Source organism: Labrus mixtus, chromosome 7 (assembly GCF_963584025.1).
Source record: "Labrus mixtus chromosome 7, fLabMix1.1, whole genome shotgun sequence".
NCBI classification, from domain to species: domain Eukaryota; kingdom Metazoa; phylum Chordata; class Actinopteri; order Labriformes; family Labridae; genus Labrus; species Labrus mixtus.
Window position 1 is genome coordinate 31,590,675 of NC_083618.1, and position 20,000 is coordinate 31,610,674.

Consider the following 20,000-nt stretch of genomic DNA (forward strand, 5'->3'; position numbering starts at 1 on the left):
CAGCTGTCTGACCTGTCTGTCTCTCTCTATGTCCTGTCTCTCTCTCTGCAGGTGAACAGCTGTCTGAGCTGTCTGTCTCTCTCTATGTCCTGTCTCTCTCTCTGCAGGTGAACAGCTGTCTGAGCTGTCTGTCTCTCTCTATGTCCTGTCTCTCTCTCTGCAGGTGAACAGCTGTCTGAGCTGTCGATGGCGGTGCTGTTTGAGGTGTGGTTGCTGTCTTGCTCTCGGTGTTTCCCGTCTCGCTCTCTGTGGCAGACAGGCAGACAGATGTTGAGCAGCTGGAGACATCAGCCAGCTGTGGTGGAGCAGTGGAGCCGGGTTAGCTCCGCCCTCACCTCCAGGTGAGCAGGTAGACAGGTAAACTCTTCATCCTGTAGCTCACGATTAATCCTTTAATTTTATGTTTGTTCAGGTGTGTCAATCTTTGTGTGTGTGTGTGTGTGTGTGCTCTCAGGTTGTTGCTGCTCACCTTCAGTCCGTCCTTCCCTCCATTTAAAGTCCCCGATGAAGACGCCGCTCTGATCCCTGCAGACATGGACGATGAACGAGTGTCTCACACCTGGTTCAGGTTCTTACACCTGCTCAGGTAACACACGAGTCACGACCTTCTGATGAGTGAATCACTGAAAGTTGGTTTAATTCTGTGTATTTGTAACAAAAAACAGTGTAAAACCCTTTAACTGTCCGATTTAATAACTTTCTTATCTCCTGAGGAGAGACGTGAGGAAAGCAACAGAGTCTGCTATACGACACTGTAAGGAGAATATTTTTCTTTATATAGAAACATTCAGCTGTTTGTGTTCACACATGTAGCAACCTCCAGTGTTGAAACATGAAGCCGATGCTGAAGTGTAAACTCCTGCAGTTCCTGGAGTGTCCACTAGAGGCTGGCTGCAGAAGCACAGGAAGTCACATACACACCCATTCTAAAAAGCCTGTTTTTACAGCAGAGATTAACATGTTTACAGCCTGGTTCAAAAAACCAAATAGGTGTGATTAGCTCATGTCTCGATGGACACACACTGTACGGGGGGTGAATGTTTTGATGACTCATCAGTTTTGATTTGATGAAGGATAAGAGTTATTCACAATAAGGCGTGTAGCTGACCTGATTGACAGGTGGGCGCGGTGTAACGGTTTGTCAGGAGGTTTAAAACCCGCCTCAGCTCCAGCTCTCAGCCTGCCGTTAGGTTGACTGAAAGTTAGACTGAGACAGCATTTCCAGCATGGAGACCGCCATCGATGGGACTCCAGCGCCCCCTGCAGGGACAGACGGGGGACGCCATCGATGGGACTCCAGCGCCCCCTGCACGAACAGACGGGGGACTTCACTCAGGCTACAAACATTTATATTGTGCTGATGATGATAAAGTTGTTGGTTTTGAATCTAACCATTAAATGACCTTCGGTGTATTTGATTAACATGCAGGACGACCTCATGATGATGTCATGATCTCTTGTTTCAGTAACCCGGTGGACATCAGTCGTCAGGGGCTCGTTGGATCGTCTCCTCCTTCTGTGGAGGAGACGATCAGAGGAGACGGTCATCTGCCTCACATCTTCTTCAGAGCAATGAGAGGAGTCAGCACGCAGGTCGACGCCTTCCTGGGTACATTAACCTCTGACCACACCTGACCTCTGACCCCTGTTAGCGCCTCCCAGATATCACCTGTGACAGTTCAGCTGCTTCATTCTGATGAGAGGAAAGAATTAAGAGACTTTTTAAAACTTTTTTTATTTACCCAGGAAAGCACGTGAAGATGAAGAATCTCTTTACAAGAGTGCCCTGGTCGAGACACCGAGACGTTACAGACATAAAAAACTAATCATAACAAATCCTGTTCACAGAGCATCAACACATTAAACAAATCATCTTCCTCCAACCCCTTCACTTTTAAGGAGACTTAAAGGGTGTTGAGTGGTCATTGTGAGATGTAACAGGTGACTCTAATTTGTGTTTCTGCAGGTGTAGCTGTGGTCAACAAAGAGCCAACAGAGCAACTCCTGCCACAAACTGGTACACACACACAACACAGTGTGTATGTGATGTGTGTATGCGATGTGTGTATACCAGTGTGCATGTGATGTGTGTATGCGATGTGTGTATACCAGTGTGCATGTGATGTGTGTATGTGATATGTGTATACCAGTGTGCATGTCATGTGTGTATGTGATGTGTGTATACCAGTGTGCATGTGATGTGTGTATGTGATGTGTGTATACCAGTGTGCATGTGATGTGTGTATGTGATGTGTGTATACCAGTGTGCATGTGATGTGTGTATGTGATATGTGTATACCAGTGTGCATGTCATGTGTGTATGTGATGTGTGTATACCAGTGTGCATGTGATGTGTGTATGTGATATGTGTATACCAGTGTGCATGTCATGTGTGTATGTGATGTGTGTATACCAGTGTGCATGTGATGTGTGTATGTGATATGTGTATACCAGTGTGCATGTGATGTGTGTATGTGATGTGTGTATACCAGTGTGCATGTGATGTGTGTATGCAATGTGTGTATACCAGTTTGCATGTGATGTGTGTATGTGATATGTGTATACCAGTGTGCATGCGATGTGTGCATGTGATGTGTGTATGCGATGTGTGTATACCAGTGTGCATGCGATGTGTGTATACCAGTGTGCATGCGATGTGTGTATACCAGTGTGTATGTGATGTGTGCATACCAGTGTGCACGTGAGGTGTGTATACCAGTTTGTATATGATGTGTGTATACCAATGTGCATGTGATGTGTGTATACCAGTGTGCATGTGATGTGTGTATACCAGTGTGCATGTGATGTGTGTATACCAGTTTGTATGTGATGTGTGTATACCAGTTTGTATGCGATGTGTGTATACCAGTGTGCATGCGATGTGTGTATACCAGTGTGCATGTGATGTGTGTATACCAGTTTGTATGTGATGTGTGTATACCAGTGTGCATGCGATGTGTGTATACCAGTGTGCATGTGATGTGTGTATTCCAGTTTGTATGTGATGTGTGTATACCAGTTTGCATGTGATGTGTGTATACTAGTGTGCATGTGATGTGTGTATACCAGTTTGTATGTGATGTGTGTATACCAGTGTGCATGTGATATGGTGTACACCAGTGCGTATGCGTTGTGTGTGTATACCAGTATGTCTGCGATGTGTGTATACAATGAGTGTATACCAGTGTGTATGTGATGTGTGTATACCAGTGTGCACGTGATGTGTAGTTATGGAATGTTTTACATCAATTTAAACCTATTAAACAGTTTCATATGTTGTTAATGTTGGCCCTTATGTCGCTGTTAAAGGTGGCTGTAGTCTTGTTTTTTATTTTATTGTGTTGCAGAGCAGTTATTGTTGATGTCGCTGTTTTTCTCCAGGACTGACATCGAGGACTAATCTCAGAGACCGGCTGCCTTCAATCGGTAAACCAATTCAAGGTTAATGAAGGTGTTTAATCAAAACAGAGTACTCTGTCCACAGAATGCTAACGGGAGTCCGGTCTAATCTCTTTTTGACCACGAGGACAAAAATGTCTCCTCTGAAAAGTGTCAGATTTATTCCTTGAGTGGGTTAAAAAGTAGACCCTCAGTCTGACCTTCTAACAGTTGGTTTACCTTTCACTTCATCTCCTCCCAGGTGTTACTGTGACCAAGAGCCCATTCAGAGATCGCATCCCTACCTATGGTAAGCCCCGCCCACCTCCCTTCCTACATCTCTGATTGGATAAGTGGTTTTGATGTCCATAAAAGAACCTTGATGTTCTCCCACAGGTCTCTCACGGCCTCGCTCTGGAAGTGCCCCGCCTACTCCAGTGAACACACTGAGCCTGCCGAGTGCCCCTCCCTCCACCAGCTCCCCCCCTCCACACATCAGACGACTGAAAGCTGGAAATGTTTCCAAGGCAACCAGCAAACCTATGGTATGACGTATGATATCGAGTGTACCTGCCCAGGTGTTTGTATATTTACCTTCAAAGGAAAAATGCCTCTTTACCGGTACAGGTACATTCGTCATTACCCTCTATGGGAGGTACATGTATCTTTAACTTTAAAGGGTAAATGTCTCTTTGCCTGCATAGGTAAATTACTCTTCACCTGTCCCAGTACAGAGGCCTTTCTTGCACATGTTCGGTTCTCTTTACCTGTCCAAGTACACATCATGGTACTTCTTCAGGTGTTTTTTTTTTTCTTGCTATGTTTCATGTGATGATTTTTTCTTATCCTCTGTTCTCTCAGACTTCCTCCTCCCCCCACACCTGGAAGTCTTCCACCTGTCCCTCCCCCTACTTTCCCCCTCTTTACTCCTCCCCCCGCCCCTCCCCTTCCCCCCTCAGGTGTAACGTGGACTCCCTTCTTCACCTGTTCGGCCGCTGGCTGTTTGATGCTGCTTTGGTCGGCAGAGACCCAGGTCTGCCCTGTCAGTACTCAATACAATACAACAGAACTACAAACAGTACCAAACATAGAACTACAAACAGTACCACACACAGAACTACAAACAGTACCACACATAGAACTGCAAACAGTATCTCACATAGAACTACAAACAGTACCACACACAGAACTACAAACAGTACCACACACAGAACTACAAACAGTACCACACACAGAACTACAAACAGTACAACACATAAAACTACAAACATAACTACAAACAGTATCACACATAGAACTACAAACAGTACCACACACAGAACTACAAACAGTACAACACATAAAACTACAAACAGAACTACAAACAGTACCACACATAGAACTACAAACAGTATTACACATAGAACTACAAACAGAACTACACATAGAACTACAAACAGTACCACACACAGAACTACAAACAGTACAACACATAAAACTACAAACAGAACTACAAACAGTACCACACACAGAACTACAAACAGTACCACACACAGAACTACAAACAGTATCTCACATAGAACTACAAACAGTACCACACACAGAACTACAAACAGTACCACATACAGAACTACAAACAGTATCTCACATAGAACTACAAACAGTACCACACACAGAACTACAAACAGTACCACACACAGAACTACAAACAGTACAACACATAAAACTACAAACAGTACCACACACAGAACTACAAACAGTACAACACATAAAACTACAAACATAACTACAAACAGTACCACACATAGAACTACAAATAGTATCACACATAGAACTACAAACAGTACCACACACAGAACTACAAACAGTACAACACATAAAACTACAAACAGAACTACAAACAGTACCACACATAGAACTACAAACAGTATCACACAGAACTACACATAGAACTACAAACAGTACCACACACAGAACTACAAACAGTACAACACATAAAACTACAAACAGAACTACAAACAGTACCACACATAGAACTACAAACAGTATCACACACAGAACTACAAACAGTACCACACACAGAACTACAAACAGTATCTCACATTGAACTACAAACAGTACCACACACAGAACTACAAACAGTACCACATACAGAACTACAAACAGTACAACACATAAAACTACAAACAGTACCACACACAGAACTACAAACAGTACAACACATAAAACTACAAACAGAACTACAAACAGTACCACACATAGAACTACAAACAGTATCACACATAGAACTACAAACAGAACTACACAGAACTACAAACAGTACCACACACAGAACTACAAACAGTACAACACATAAAACTACAAACAGAACTACAAACAGTACCACACACAGAACTACAAACAGTATCTCACATAGAACTACAAACAGTACCACACACAGAACTACAAACAGTACAACACATAAAACTACAAACAGAACTACACACAGAACTACAAACAGTACCACACACAGAACTACAAACAGTACCACACACAGAACTACAAACAGTACAACACATAAAACTACAAACATAACTACAAACAGTATCACACATAGAACTACAAACAGTACCACACACAGAACTACAAACAGTACAACACATAAAACTACAAACAGAACTACAAACAGTACCACACATAGAACTACAAACAGTATTACACATAGAACTACAAACAGAACTACACATAGAACTACAAACAGTACCACACACAGAACTACAAACAGTACAACACATAAAACTACAAACAGAACTACAAACAGTACCACACACCGAACTACAAACAGTACCACACACAGAACTACAAACAGTATCTCACATAGAACTACAAACAGTACCACACACAGAACTACAAACAGTACCACACACAGAACTACAAACAGTACAACACATAAAACTACAAACAGTACCACACACAGAACTACAAACAGTACAACACATAAAACTACAAACATAACTACAAACAGTACCACACATAGAACTACAAATAGTATCACACATAGAACTACAAACAGTACCACACACAGAACTACAAACAGTACAACACATAAAACTACAAACAGAACTACAAACAGTACCACACATAGAACTACAAACAGTATCACACAGAACTACACATAGAACTACAAACAGTACCACACATAGAACTACAAACAGTATCACACACAGAACTACAAACAGTACCACACACAGAACTACAAACAGTATCTCACATTGAACTACAAACAGTACCACACACAGAACTACAAACAGTACCACATACAGAACTACAAACAGTACAACACATAAAACTACAAACAGTACCACACACAGAACTACAAACAGTACAACACATAAAACTACAAACAGAACTACAAACAGTACCACACATAGAACTACAAACAGTATCACACATAGAACTACAAACAGAACTACACAGAACTACAAACAGTACCACACACAGAACTACAAACAGTACAACACATAAAACTACAAACAGAACTACAAACAGTACCACACACAGAACTACAAACAGTATCTGACATAGAACTACAAACAGTACCACACACAGAACTACAAACAGTACAACACATAAAACTACAAACAGAACTACAAACAGTACCACACATAGAACTACAAACAGAACTACACATAGAACTACAAACAGTACCACACACAGAACTACAAACAGTACAACACATAAAACTACAAACAGAACTACAAACAGTACCACACACAGAACTACAAACAGTACCACACACAGAACTACAAACAGTATCTCACATAGAACTACAAACAGTACCACACACAGAACTACAAACAGTACCACATACAGAACTACAAACAGTATCTCACATAGAACTACAAACAGTACCACACACAGAACTACAAACAGTACCACATACAGAACTACAAACAGTATCTCACATAGAACTACAAACAGTACCACACACAGAACTATAAACAGTACCACACACAGAACTACAAACAGTACAACACATAAAACTACAAACAGTACCACACACAGAACTACAAACAGTACAACACATAAAACTACAAACATAACTACAAACAGTACCACACATAGAACTACAAATAGTATCACACATAGAACTACAAACAGTACCACACACAGAACTACAAACAGTACAACACATAAAACTACAAACAGAACTACAAACAGTACCACACATAGAACTACAAACAGTATCACACACAGAACTACAAACAGTACCACACACAGAACTACAAACAGTATCTCACATAGAACTACAAACAGTACCACACACAGAACTACAAACAGTACCACATACAGAACTACAAACAGTACAACACATAAAACTACAAACAGTACCACACACAGAACTACAAACAGTACAACACATAAAACTACAAACATAACTACAAACAGTACCACACATAGAACTACAAACAGTATCACACATAGAACTACAAACAGAACTACACATAGAACTACAAACAGTACCACACACAGAACTACAAACAGTACAACACATAAAACTACAAACAGAACTACAAACAGTACCACACACAGAACTACAAACAGTATCTCACATAGAACTACAAACAGTACCACACACAGAACTACAAACAGTACCACACACAGAACTACAAACAGTACCACATACAGAACTACAAACAGTATCACACACAGATCTACAAACAGTACCACACACAGAACTACAAACAGTATCTCACATAGAACTACAAACAGTACCACACACAGAACTACAAACAGTACCACACACAGAACTACAAACAGTATCTCACATAGAACTACAAACAGTACCACACACAGAACTACAAACAGTACCACACACAGAACTACAAACAGTACAACACATAAAACTACAAACAGAACTACAAACAGTACCACACATAGAACTACAAACAGTACCACACATAGAACTACGAACAGTACCATACACAGAACTACAAACAGTACAACACAAAACTACAAACAGAACTACAAACAGTACCACACATATAACTACAAACAGTATCACACACAGAACTACAAACAGTACCACACACAGAACTACAAACAGTATCTCACATAGAACTACAAACAGTACCACACACAGAACTACAAACAGTACCACACCCACAGAACTACAAATAGAACTACAAACAGTACCAGACATAGAACTACAAACAGAACTACACATAGAACTACAAACAGTATCACATACAACAGTTAAGACATGCTGTACAGGTAGTTCAGTCTTCACACTGTATAATTATTTATCTTAACTCTCTTTGAATCTTCTCCAGCTGATCAGTGTGATGTCACTGTGATGTCAGAGAGGTGGGCCGCTGGTCGAGCTGAGGCCTGCGGGACACTCTGCAGGATCTTCACCTCTAAGAAAACTGCAGAAGACATTCTGTCGGTCTACCTGTCCAGGTACTTTTCACTTTGCCTGTCAGTGTACAAGTCTCTTCTCTTCACCTGTCCAGGTAATCCAGATACCTGTGTGTCTACACTTCTCTCTACTTCACCAGGTACCTTTCTATCTACCTGTCCAGGTAAACATTTCTTTACCTGTCCAGGTACTTTTCACTTTGCCTGTCCGTGTACAAGTCTCTTCTCCAGGTACAGTCCTCTTGGTGTCTCCCAGCTGGTGGGCAGAGTTAGCTCACCTGAGGACAATCAGCTTCTTAGTTTGTCTGTTTGATTTGTCTTTAGATCAGTAAAAGTTTAATTTAGTCTTAAAGCATTTTCTTGCTCCTCTGTTCCACCTTCAGGTTTTACCTGGTACTCCTGCAGGGTCTCCAGGTGTCAGAGGGGGTGTGTCCTCCTGTTCTTGCCTCCATCCTGCTAAATTCCACCTGTCTGTTCTGCTGTGACCTGAGAGGAGTGAACCTGCTGCTGCCCTCCTTCATCTCAGCGCTGGAACATGTGCTGCTCGACAGGTAGAGGGGGGGAGGGCGTCACATCTGAAGTCTTGAAAGAGTCAGGTGTTTTTATGACCTGTGGGTTACAGTCACCTGCAGGTACAGAAGGATGTGACTGCAGGTAAATGTCTCTCTCTCTCTCTCTCTCTCTCTCTCTCTCTCTGTCTGTGTCTCTTTACCAGAGAGTTGCTGAGGTTTAAGTGTTTTGTGAGTCCAGTGGACTTGAGGCGAGCTTCAATCCTCACCCTGCTGTCCCTGCTGCCCCTCCCTCTGCAGTTTCCCTCTGTCCAATCAGAAGTGAGCACCCATCCAGCACCAACACACCTGTGCACATCTGAACTGGACTTAAGGATCGGCATCATTAAAATGTTGTTAATTTCAGATTCCAATTCATATCCTGCTCATCCGTTCCCTTCGTTAGATTTCATAGTATTATAATAAAGGGGTTACATGTTTAGATAGTTCCTCTGTTATCTTCCACACACATGCTGACGTTCAGCCGTGTGTTTGTGTGTTCAGGTGTTATTGGACAGGAGGCTCAGTGGTGACGATGTCCCAGCAGGTAGTTTCCTGTCTCTGAAGCCCCGCCTCATCAGTGTTCTGATGGGAGCTCTGCAGACGGAGACCGACGCCCTCAACACACAGATCATCGTCTGTGAGTCTCAGGTTATCTGATATCTGATTTCTGCTTCAAGTTCTTATATTTTAAATCATATAATACATAATATATCACGAAGGTTAACAAAGCAAATCTGAAGAATATTCTAGCTTTTTTTTCGATCTTATGGTTGACCACCATGACCTCATTAGGACACGTAATATCTAACAGTCAGGACCTTCACTGTTTCTATTGGTGAATTAATGTCCATCAGTTGTGGTGTCCCGCAGGGCTCGGTCCTGGAACCTTTGCTGATCTCCCTCTTTCTGGTTTTTGTCTGTGGAGCTTATTAGAAACATGCAGAGGCTTTTTAGGTCGGGTACAATCACTTCTATCTGAACCACTTCTCTTGCCCGCTTCCATCGCTGCAACACCTGTTGACCTGATAACTGCTCTCATATCTGACAAACCGAGGGGCGTCCAAAACGGCCGTGTGGGGGTCGCCTTAATAGCGTCTACCTTCTCTGGTCCAAACAAATCCAGAGCATTCAGGAGCAGAATCTAAAGTTAGAAGGAGGACATACTGGCTGCTGCATTGTTGTCAGAGAAGCCAGCACTTCAACATGTTTCCTTAATGATCAGATAGTAAGATACCTTTATCATCTCACTCTCTACACATCTCACTGATTGGACCTTTAAGAGCGTATAATCAAGTGTCATTATATAATTTACTGTTAAAGTACAGATTTTACACATCTACAGAATCAGAGTTCAGACACAGTTTGAATAATTTCTGTTTCTTGATATTTTCTGTAGTGGCCATGTTGAACCTGGTTCAGGACTTGGCTCTGTTGGAGGCAGCCGGACAAACACAACAGGTGAGCTCACTGATTTAAGACTTAAATCTATTGAATTATGTACAAAGTCTAACGTTACAACATGTTACGTCATAGAAATATAAACCAATACTTACCAAGATCTCCTTTAAATTAGCTATGGAGTATAAATGCTGTCGGTTTACTTTAGCCTTCTCCATACTCTATACAAATAAACATTAAATAAATAAATAAGTCAGTCAAACTAACATGTTGTGTCTACTTTTGTTTACAGAAAGCTGCGTCTCCCCGCGGAGCAACCAGCCCGAATAAACGGAGCAGAGGACACGGTACTTAGTCATGATCATTTAATAATTGAATTCTATCTTGTAAAGTTTTTATAAAAACAGTGAACAACGTATGTGTATGTCTGTGTTGCCATGGTAACAAGCTGTCCATTCAGACTCAGCGGGGATCCTCTGGGTTCAGTTTGTCCGTCTGCTGACTCAGCGTCTGTCGGCTCAGTGGAGGAATGACTCGGCCCTCTGTTTGTCTGTTCTGGAAGTACTGGGAGGACTGGCCAAGGTACACACACACACACACACACACACACACACACACACACACACATACACACACACACACACACACACACACACACACACACACACACACACACACACACACACACACACACACACACACACACACACACACACACACACACACACACACACACACACACACCTGTTCCTGTCTGTGACCCCTCCTGTCGGCCTGCAGGTGGAGGTGAGCGTGGAGGAGAACGAGCGGAGGCGGGCGCTCTCTTTGATCTGCAGTTACATCGTGTTTCAGTGCAGTCGTCCTCCTCCGCTCCACTCCAGAGATCTGCACTCCGTCATCGTCGCTGCCTTCTACTGTCTGAACGTCTGGTTAACACAACACCCGACGACACCCGACCTCCACCAGGTAACCATGCCTTATGACAAAATCAGTTTCCTGTACATATTAAAGAAAGGATCTGTCATTTTGTCTTCCATTGCTTTGGCCTCTGAGCTGTCTCTTGAACACTTTTCAAAAGCCTGTGGAGTCGGCGCTACATACTCTCCTTTGACCTGGTGCTCATGCTTGCGCTTACTTCTGACTTTAATAGGTCTCATATTTGTGTGTTTTCAGGAGAGTCTGTCAGAGGTCCTCGAGATCGTGGAGTTGGGGATTTCAGGCAGTAAGTCCAGACAGGATCAGGAGGTGAGGAGTAAAGAGGAGAAGGATCTGAACCCGGCTTCTCTGAGGGTGAAGGAGGCGGCTGAGGCCACGCTGAGCTGGTGAGCAAAACAAACACACACCTGTGAAGGTGACGTCTCTGAGACTCCATGTTCATACAGTCAGTGTTAGACTGTCAGGGTGTCTGTTGGGTTTAACAGAACTCTTTGTTTCTCAGTGTTATGCAGGTTTCAGGAGCCTTCCCGTTCCATGGGACCCTGGCAGATGAGGACGCTCTGATTGGCTGCTCCACCTCGAGTGACAGCAGCGTGAAGAAGTTCAGATATTTTGTGGTGGACGGCTCGGTGATCCTCGCCATGCTGGAACAACCACAGGAACCTGAACCAGGTTAGTCCCAACCTTAGTCTCAGTGATGTCACCCTGTGGTTTCTGAAGGAGCGGTTTGAAGCCCAACAATGACGGCCAGACTCCATATTGGAAATGCTGACTCTACCTAACACTCGACCGTGCGAGGTTGGTGCATTTATCCTGAATAGAAACAGAAACCCAGACCTCAACCCCGAGCTGAAACACGAAAAACATTTAAAATCTCCCTCAGAAAAATTGAGAATAATCTTCAAACACATCAGATTTCTAAAAATATGCTGAAGAGGCCGATGTAGCTGCTCAGTTTTTATTAAAGCTAATTCTTCATGGCTGACATCCTATTGGGTGTGTGCAGAGCCGAGACCGTCACTCACAGTCCTGATCAGAGGACCTTCAGGAAGTCACACCTGGACTCTACAGCACCACCTGCAGCCCAGAGAAGGAAGAACGACGACCACTCAGGTGACACAGCTCAATGATCTTAAACTACACATAAAGTAAATCAATCACATCAATGAGTATTAAAATGAAATCCATGATCATCCCGCTGGTAGACTTGAGGACTTCAGAGCTGTGATTTTTTTCTCTTCTGTCTGAAAATCCACAGCAGCAAACGTTGTTCCCTGAGCACGGCGGTGCAGCCCAGGTGGATGCTGGGATACAGCGTGGTGTCAAACATCAGCTGTTGTCTGAATCCATGGATCGAGTTTTCACAGTCAAAGCGGACCTGAGTATTCCAGATCTACACGAGACCGTTTCAAAGGAGGTAAGAACCCTCGTGATGAGCCGTAACAATGATCTGATTTTTATTAACCGATATGAATCATGAAACAGTGACACAACAGTTCCTAGTGCATCCCTAAAGGAGGTGTGTTATGAGTGATCTGGACTCAGAAGAACGTCTGGTCCGCACCAGTTTCAAATAATCACATTCCCTTTCCGGCGAGATTCTGTCGTCTGTAAATTTTTTCTCGAGGTTTGTAAAAGTGTTCACACTTCCTAATTTAGATTTTCACTTCCCAGCCACCGTAGTAAACGGGTCGAGCTGACTTCCTGATACACTTAATACTGAAACAATACGACTTCATAAATAAAGAGCTGTCCTTTTAAAGACAGACAGGTGTTCTGGTCGGATGTTTTGATTATTGTTTTAGTATTATAATAATGTTTGAATGATTTGTGTTTTTAGTGAGTGTGTTCAGGTGTCTGTCAGGTTGTAACTCCGCCCCCTCTGTCAGGTTGTAACTCCGCCCCCTCTGTCAGGTGCAGAAGCAGCTGGAGTCAGTGCGAGCAGCTTTCAAAAGGTGCAGACAGGTTGAGGCCTGGCCGCAGGTGAGCGAGAAGCCGGTTGACATGACGACCTGCAGGACGCCGTCACCTGTCACCAAGTTTCAGACGGCGAGAGTCTTCCTGTCCCACCTCGGCCTGCTGACACCTGAGACCCTGAAGGTACCAAAGACAGGAAGTGGATTTATTTGATTTGATTTATTGATTCATGTTTTCTTTGATGCTGTCTCACCTGTCCTCCTCTCACCTGTGTCTCTTCAGGATTCAGGTACCAGCGGTGTCCTACCTGAGCTGGTGTCTCTGGACTCGTCTCTTCCAGGTTTCTCTGAGGATCTGAGACGATTGGACCGGCTGCCGTCCAGAAACTGTGACTCCGCCTTCGTCTTCTACGTGAGAGCGGGACAGAGGACGGCTGCTGAGGTCATACTCACCTGTCTGTCTCACCTGTCTGTCTGTCTGTCAACTGAGAAGGGCGAACTCACCTGTTTCTCTCGCCTCTCTCTATAGATCCTGAACAACGTGGAGTCCAGCAGCAGCGTCTCGTCTCACTTCCTGGAGTTCCTGTCGTCTCTGGGTTGGCCAGTGGAGGCGGGGGGTCGACAGGTGTTCAAAGCAAACAGAGCAGGTAAGGGCTCTGATTGGTCCTTAACAGTTACGTGAGGTTGCTCTGTTCTGGAGCTGATTTGTGTTTTTCTGTTTCCCAGAATTCCCTGCTGTGCTCGCTGACAGTGGAGGAAGCGTTTTTAACGGAGAGAAGTTTGTCCTGAAGTACGTCGACGCGCTGACAGAAATCACCTTCATCGTCCCGTCATCATCATCACACGGTCAGTCTGATCATCTCAACACTGACATCACTTGTCAGTCATGATGTCACTAGAGTCACGACAAGACAGACTTGACCAGTAATAGACAGTTGTGACCATATAAGGACAGGTGTGACCATATAAGGACAGGTGTGACCATATAAGGACAGGTGTGACCATGTAAAGACAGGTGTGACCATATAAGGACAGGTGTGACCATGTAAGGATAGGTGTGACCATGTAAGGACAGGTGTGACCATGTAAGGACAGGTAGGACCATATAAGGACAGGTGTACCCATGTAAGGACAGGTGTGACCATATAAGGACAGGTGTGACCATATAAGGACAGATCTGACCATATAAGGACAGGTGTGACCATGTAAGGACAGGTGTACCCATGTAAGGACAGGTGTGACCATGTAAGGACAGGTGTGACCATGTAAGGACAGGTAGGACCATATAAGGACAGGTGTACCCATGTAAGGACAGTTGTGACCATATAAGGACAGGTGTGACCATATAAGGACAGATCTGACCATATAAGGACAGGTGTAACCATATAAGGACAGGTGTGACCATATAAGGACAGGTGTAACCATATAAGGACAGGTATGACCGTATAAGGACAGGTGTGACCATGTAAGGACAGGTGTGACCGTATAAGGACAGGTGTGACCATGTAAGGACAGGTGTAACCATATAAGGATAGGTGTGACCATATAAGGACAGGTATGACCATATAAGGACAGGTATGACCGTATAAGGACAGGTGTGACCATGTAAGGACAGGTGTGACCGTATATTTTACTCTATAAGGTAAAATATATTACTGTTATTTTTCTTTAAAGTGATTGGTTGGTCAAAGAGTCCAGGCGCTGCAGAGCCAATGACTGAGAGCCACTTAAAGCTGCAGAGTCCTTTTGTGCTGAATAAAGACTCCGCCCCCAAACCAGCAGTAAGAGCTTTTAAATTAAAGATTATTATTTAAATAATATAATAAAATCAGTCTGTTTTTATGTCTCTGTCTCTGACCTGTCTGTCTCTGACCTGTCTGTCTCTGCAGAGTTCTCCGCTGGACAAAGTGAAGTCTTTCCGTTTTGTCTCATCGTTTGTCAACTCTGATTCTAAAATCGTTATGGTGTGGGTGGAACGCTTCGAAGACATCGGTAACTAATGGTTCACAAAAAGTTTATTGTATGGGCCGCTGGTAGACTAGAGGTTCTGTAAGTGTGTGCATTATTCTCCAAATGGGGCGTCATTTCTCACAAATGGAACTGGATATACATCTTAGTCCGTTAGCTTTATGCTAACACATATCTCCCAGAGGAGATTAGGATGGCTAAAGCCTTCAGTGTACTTACTTTTAACTACACAAACGCATGACATCAGCCTCACGCGTACGTGTAGATCAAAAGTGAATATATTAGAGCCATGAGTCTTTTTCCACCTTTAAGTCTCTTTTTAAAATGCAGCTTTAAGTCCAACCTTCCTGAGATCGTCTGTTTCATCCTCCCACTCCATTTCTACGTGTTATTGATGATCTTTATTGTTTTATGATGAACACTTTCCTGATTCGTACACCTTGTTTTTGGAAAGGTTTATTATTCTCGTGTCTTTGTGTTTCAGAGAGTTTCCCTTCGTCTGATCTGCTGTCAGAGACGAAGACGGAAACAGTGACGAGGTAAACATCAACAACAGTCAGCATGTTTACAAAAACACCTTTAATGTTGTTAATAATTCATCGTCCTGTTCGTCAGTTTGTCAAACACTCAACTCATCTTCATCCATCCTCTGAAATCTGGACTCTACCGGATCTGTTTCCATGGAAACGCCAACAGCAAGTTGAGTCTGGTCATCCCGTTGGTGAACGGGAGCGTGGTCAGCAAGCGGTCTCTGGGTACGTCTGCCTGTCTCACTGCCCACTTCCTGTCTGTCTGATCCTCTTCACCTTAATGGTCCCAAACGATGATATATATGATTAAACTCATCTAACCTGTTGCATCATGGGGGAGGGGAGGTTAGAAAAACATGGTCCATCCTAAATTTAAACCATGATAACTTAAACACTCCCCCTGACTAATACAAGGAACAAAAACACACTTTTTTATTCTAATTCATGGAGGAGACACACCAGCTCCCCGCCCTGAGACGCCCCTAATCCTTCTCTCCTTGTCTCCAGGTTTCCTCGTCAGAGAGACAGTGATCAACTGTTGCCATCGGCGACGCTTGGAGACCGACTCCGCCCCTCCTCCGCGACTCCGAAGGAAGCAGATGATCAGTGACATCATCCTTCGTTACCACAGACGCTGCTCTGAACCCGCCTTCTACTCAGCGCTGTTCCAGGACCCCTGACCACCCTGACCCCGACTTCTACCACACTGTACGCTGCAACTATCTGTTACCATGGCAACAGGACGTTTGATTTACTGGTGATGACAGAAAACTGTGTAGTTTCGGAAATTTGTTGCATAAAATAAATCGTAACTGATGATGTCACCTGAGTCATGATCTCACCTGTGTATGTAATAAACAAAATGTGTGTGTTGAATCCTCTGTTGGCCTGATATTATTCATCACAAACCAACAAACAAGAAGATAAATCATTCATATATCAAAGAACCAATCAATACTGTCCCTCCCTGTGATGTCACAGCTCAGCAAAACATTCCCTCTCCTTGTTCCTCCCCCTTATGTCTTCCCTTGCTTATATCCTCCTCCCTCTTCCCTTCTTCTCTCCTCTTCATGCTCCTCTCCTCCACCTTTCCTCCTCTCCTGCCTCCTCTCCCCTTTTCCCCATCCCCTCTATGTCCCGCCTCCTCTCCTCCTCCCCTCCTCCCTCCCTGCTGTATTGCGATTCAGTTGCTGATCTGTTTAACTGGACCTGCCTCTCTCTCCTCCCGTTGCCATGGTTACCGCCTCCCTATTATCCGGTTACCGTGGTGACGGGCAGAGATGACAGCACACGCACACATTGATCTTTCTCTGGCGTGTTTCGTTTCGATCATTAAACTGATCAGCTGATCAGTTGTCTTCTTTTCTTCTGTATCTGGAAGCTTGATCAATCAACCATCGCTGACGTCATTCCATATCCTTCTTCTGCGGGAAGTCGCTGAAGGGGAAAAAAAACTGCTGATCAGCCAATCTGCTGCCCGACTGTGTCTCTGCGGGTTTTGTTTTCCTGCATTCCTCTCTCCTGCTCCTCGTTTCACCTCCTCCTCCTCCTCCTCTGCTCCTCCTCTCTCCTCCGCTCCGCAGCAGCGATGCTCCCTCCGGGCCTGGCCGGCCGCAGCTTCATGTCCGCGGGTTGGAAGTAGATCGGCAGGTCGTTGCAGGTCGCGTCTTTCAGTCATGGTGCAGAAATCCCGGAACGGAGGGGTGTTCCCCGGAGCACAGGCCGACCAGAAGAAGCTAAAGGTCGGCTTTGTGGGTTTGGAGGCTGGGGGAACCGAGTCCAGCAGGGACGGGGTTCTGCTCATAGCAGGTAAACAACAGCTGCAGGCTCACGAGCGTTAATTACCGGAATACATGGAATACATTTTTTGTGTTTGTGTGTGTGTGTGTGTGTGTGTGTGCGCGCGCATGCGTGTCAGTTTTAAATGCTGAGTGTTTCATTTTATCAGCTGCTGTTTCTGATGATCTCATGTAAACATGACCACAGCACCCTGTTTACATCCAGACCTGCGCGTTTCAATTAGACTGCTGCTGTGATTGGCTGGTGCCTCTTCAGTGCCAATTAATGTATTCAAATCTTAAATAGTCAAAGTGGAACAATGACAGCCTGATATATCGTGATGTTGTTCTCCATGAGACACTGGAGTTAAGAAGCCGATCAGTGAGAGAAAAGCATCAAAGTGTAAATGTAAAGAAGGTCTCTGTGGGTCTATAGTTCATTTAAAATGAATTAAAAAAGCTGAATCATTTCTTTTTAAATATCACCTGTGCTCAGGTGGAGAGGAGGGGCCTCGGCGGCAGCGCACCAGCGTCTCAGGTGTGAAGAAACCTCCAAAGAGAAACGCCTTCTACAGACGACTGCAGAACTTCCTGTACAACGCGCTGGAGAGACCCCGAGGATGGGCCTTCATCTACCACGCATACGTGTAACTACCTGTCTGTACACACACCTGTCTATACACACACCTGTCTATACACACACCAGTCTACCCATCTATACTGTACACACACCTGGTGTGTATATAACGGTTTTCTTTAGCTGTATAAAGACCCATTGGTTTACCTGTCTTTACTCCTGCATGTCTACCTCTTCTCACCTGTCTATCTGTCTATACACCTGTCTGTATACAGGTGTGTATAAGTCTCTACACCTGTCCACTTTTCCTTATAAAAGTCTATGCAACAACCTGTTTACCTGTTAATACACCTTTCTATACACATGTCAATCCCCCTCCTCTTTTTAAACATCTGTCTATCTACCTGTATACACCCCTCTATGTCTCACTGTATGAACACGTTTACTGTTTATACACCTTTTAGTTTACCTGTGTATGCCCATTTCTATCTTACTTTGTATGAACCTGTCCATACACCTGATTTACGAACTCTCAGTACATCCATCTGTCTGCAACCACGTCTATCTGTGTATACCTGTCTTAGATTAACTTGTTAGCATGCCAACCACTTAAAGGTCCAATCAGTGAGCTGTGTAGAGAGTGAGATGATAAAGGTCCAATCAGTGAGCTGTGTAGAGAGTGAGATGATAAAGGTCCAATCAGTGAGATGTGTAGAGAGTGAGATGATAAAGGTCCAATCAGTGAGCTGTGTAGAGAGTGAGATGATAAAGGTCCAATCAGTGAGCTGTGTAGAGAGTGAGATGATAAAGGTCCAATCAGTGAGCTGTGTAGAGAGTGAGATGATAAAGGTCCAATCAGTGAGCTGTGTAGAGAGTGAGATGATAAAGGTCCAATCAGTGAGCTGTGTAGAGAGTGAGATGATAAAGGTCCAATCAGTGAGATGTGTAGAGAGTGAGATGATAAAGGTCCAATCAGTGAGCTGTGTAGAGAGTGAGATGATAAAGGTCCAATCAGTGAGCTGTGTAGAGAGTGAGATGATAAAGGTATCTTACTATCTGATCATTAAGGAAACATGTTGAAGTGCTGGCTTCTCTGACAACAATGCAGCAGCCAGTATGTCCTCCTTCTAACTTTAGATTCTGCTCCTGAATGCTCTGGATTTGTTTGGACCAGAGAAGGTAGGCGCTTTTAAGGCACCCCCCCACACGGCCGTTTTGGACGCCCCTCAGTTTTCCAGATATGAGAGCAGTTATCAGGTCAACAGGTGTTGCAGCGATGGAAGCGGGTCAAGAGAAGTGGTTCAGATAGAAGTGATTGTACCCGACCTAAAAAGCCTCTGCATGTTTCTAATAAGCTCCACGAGCAGAAACGTGCTCAAACTAGGATCAATATTGGAGATGCTTTTGAAAAATGGAGAGAGGTTAGAACACAGAAAGGTTTACAGACCCATGCAGAGCTGGATAAACACTGAAGCTTCAGAGTCCACCACATGGTGACCTGAGTGAGCATGGACTCTAGAGAGGAGGGGGGGGGGGGGGGGGCAGCTCTCTATGATGTTTAGAATTTAGACTGCAGTACCCATTTGAAA

At 44.0% G+C, this 20,000-nt stretch overlaps 2 protein-coding genes across 12 annotated transcripts in view; both read left to right on the forward strand.

Moving 5' to 3' along the window:
- ralgapb (Ral GTPase activating protein non-catalytic subunit beta) overlaps positions 1-16,874 on the forward strand; it is a 21,626-nt gene extending 4,752 nt beyond the window's left edge. For 2 of the 8 annotated variants that reach the window (XM_061041645.1, XM_061041646.1), the window contains exons 5-33: positions 164-341; positions 455-586; positions 1,467-1,609; positions 1,967-2,017; positions 3,382-3,426; positions 3,641-3,688; positions 3,775-3,923; positions 4,240-4,420; positions 8,670-8,799; positions 9,141-9,308; positions 9,473-9,587; positions 9,810-9,945; positions 10,705-10,766; positions 10,999-11,053; positions 11,155-11,288; positions 11,487-11,672; positions 11,880-12,028; positions 12,145-12,314; positions 12,649-12,755; positions 12,901-13,059; positions 13,557-13,742; positions 13,842-14,000; positions 14,088-14,205; positions 14,285-14,404; positions 15,233-15,339; positions 15,448-15,550; positions 16,011-16,065; positions 16,142-16,281; positions 16,564-16,873. In XM_061041645.1, coding sequence (XP_060897628.1) covers positions 164-341; positions 455-586; positions 1,467-1,609; positions 1,967-2,017; positions 3,382-3,426; positions 3,641-3,688; positions 3,775-3,923; positions 4,240-4,420; positions 8,670-8,799; positions 9,141-9,308; positions 9,473-9,587; positions 9,810-9,945; positions 10,705-10,766; positions 10,999-11,053; positions 11,155-11,288; positions 11,487-11,672; positions 11,880-12,028; positions 12,145-12,314; positions 12,649-12,755; positions 12,901-13,059; positions 13,557-13,742; positions 13,842-14,000; positions 14,088-14,205; positions 14,285-14,404; positions 15,233-15,339; positions 15,448-15,550; positions 16,011-16,065; positions 16,142-16,281; positions 16,564-16,736 — 3,659 coding nt within the window. In that variant the 3' untranslated portion in view covers positions 16,737-16,873. Of the gene's footprint in view, positions 1-163; positions 342-454; positions 587-1,466; positions 1,610-1,966; positions 2,018-3,381; positions 3,427-3,640; positions 3,689-3,774; positions 3,924-4,239; positions 4,421-8,669; positions 8,800-9,140; positions 9,309-9,472; positions 9,588-9,809; positions 9,946-10,704; positions 10,767-10,998; positions 11,054-11,154; positions 11,289-11,486; positions 11,673-11,879; positions 12,029-12,144; positions 12,315-12,648; positions 12,756-12,900; positions 13,060-13,556; positions 13,743-13,841; positions 14,001-14,087; positions 14,206-14,284; positions 14,405-15,232; positions 15,340-15,447; positions 15,551-16,010; positions 16,066-16,141; positions 16,282-16,563 lie in introns of all 8 variants that reach the window. The other 6 variants (XM_061041650.1, XM_061041647.1, XM_061041649.1 and 3 more) reach the window with 6 other exon arrangements.
- Positions 16,875-17,339: 465 nt separating this feature from the next.
- The window catches only part of LOC132977198 (potassium voltage-gated channel subfamily KQT member 2), a 29,900-nt gene continuing 27,239 nt past the window's right edge, over positions 17,340-20,000 (forward strand). For all 4 annotated transcript variants that reach the window (XM_061041655.1, XM_061041657.1, XM_061041656.1 and 1 more), the window contains exons 1-2: positions 17,340-17,865; positions 18,331-18,481. In XM_061041655.1, coding sequence (XP_060897638.1) covers positions 17,733-17,865; positions 18,331-18,481 — 284 coding nt within the window. In that variant the 5' untranslated portion in view covers positions 17,340-17,732. The remainder of the gene's footprint in view (positions 17,866-18,330; positions 18,482-20,000) is intronic.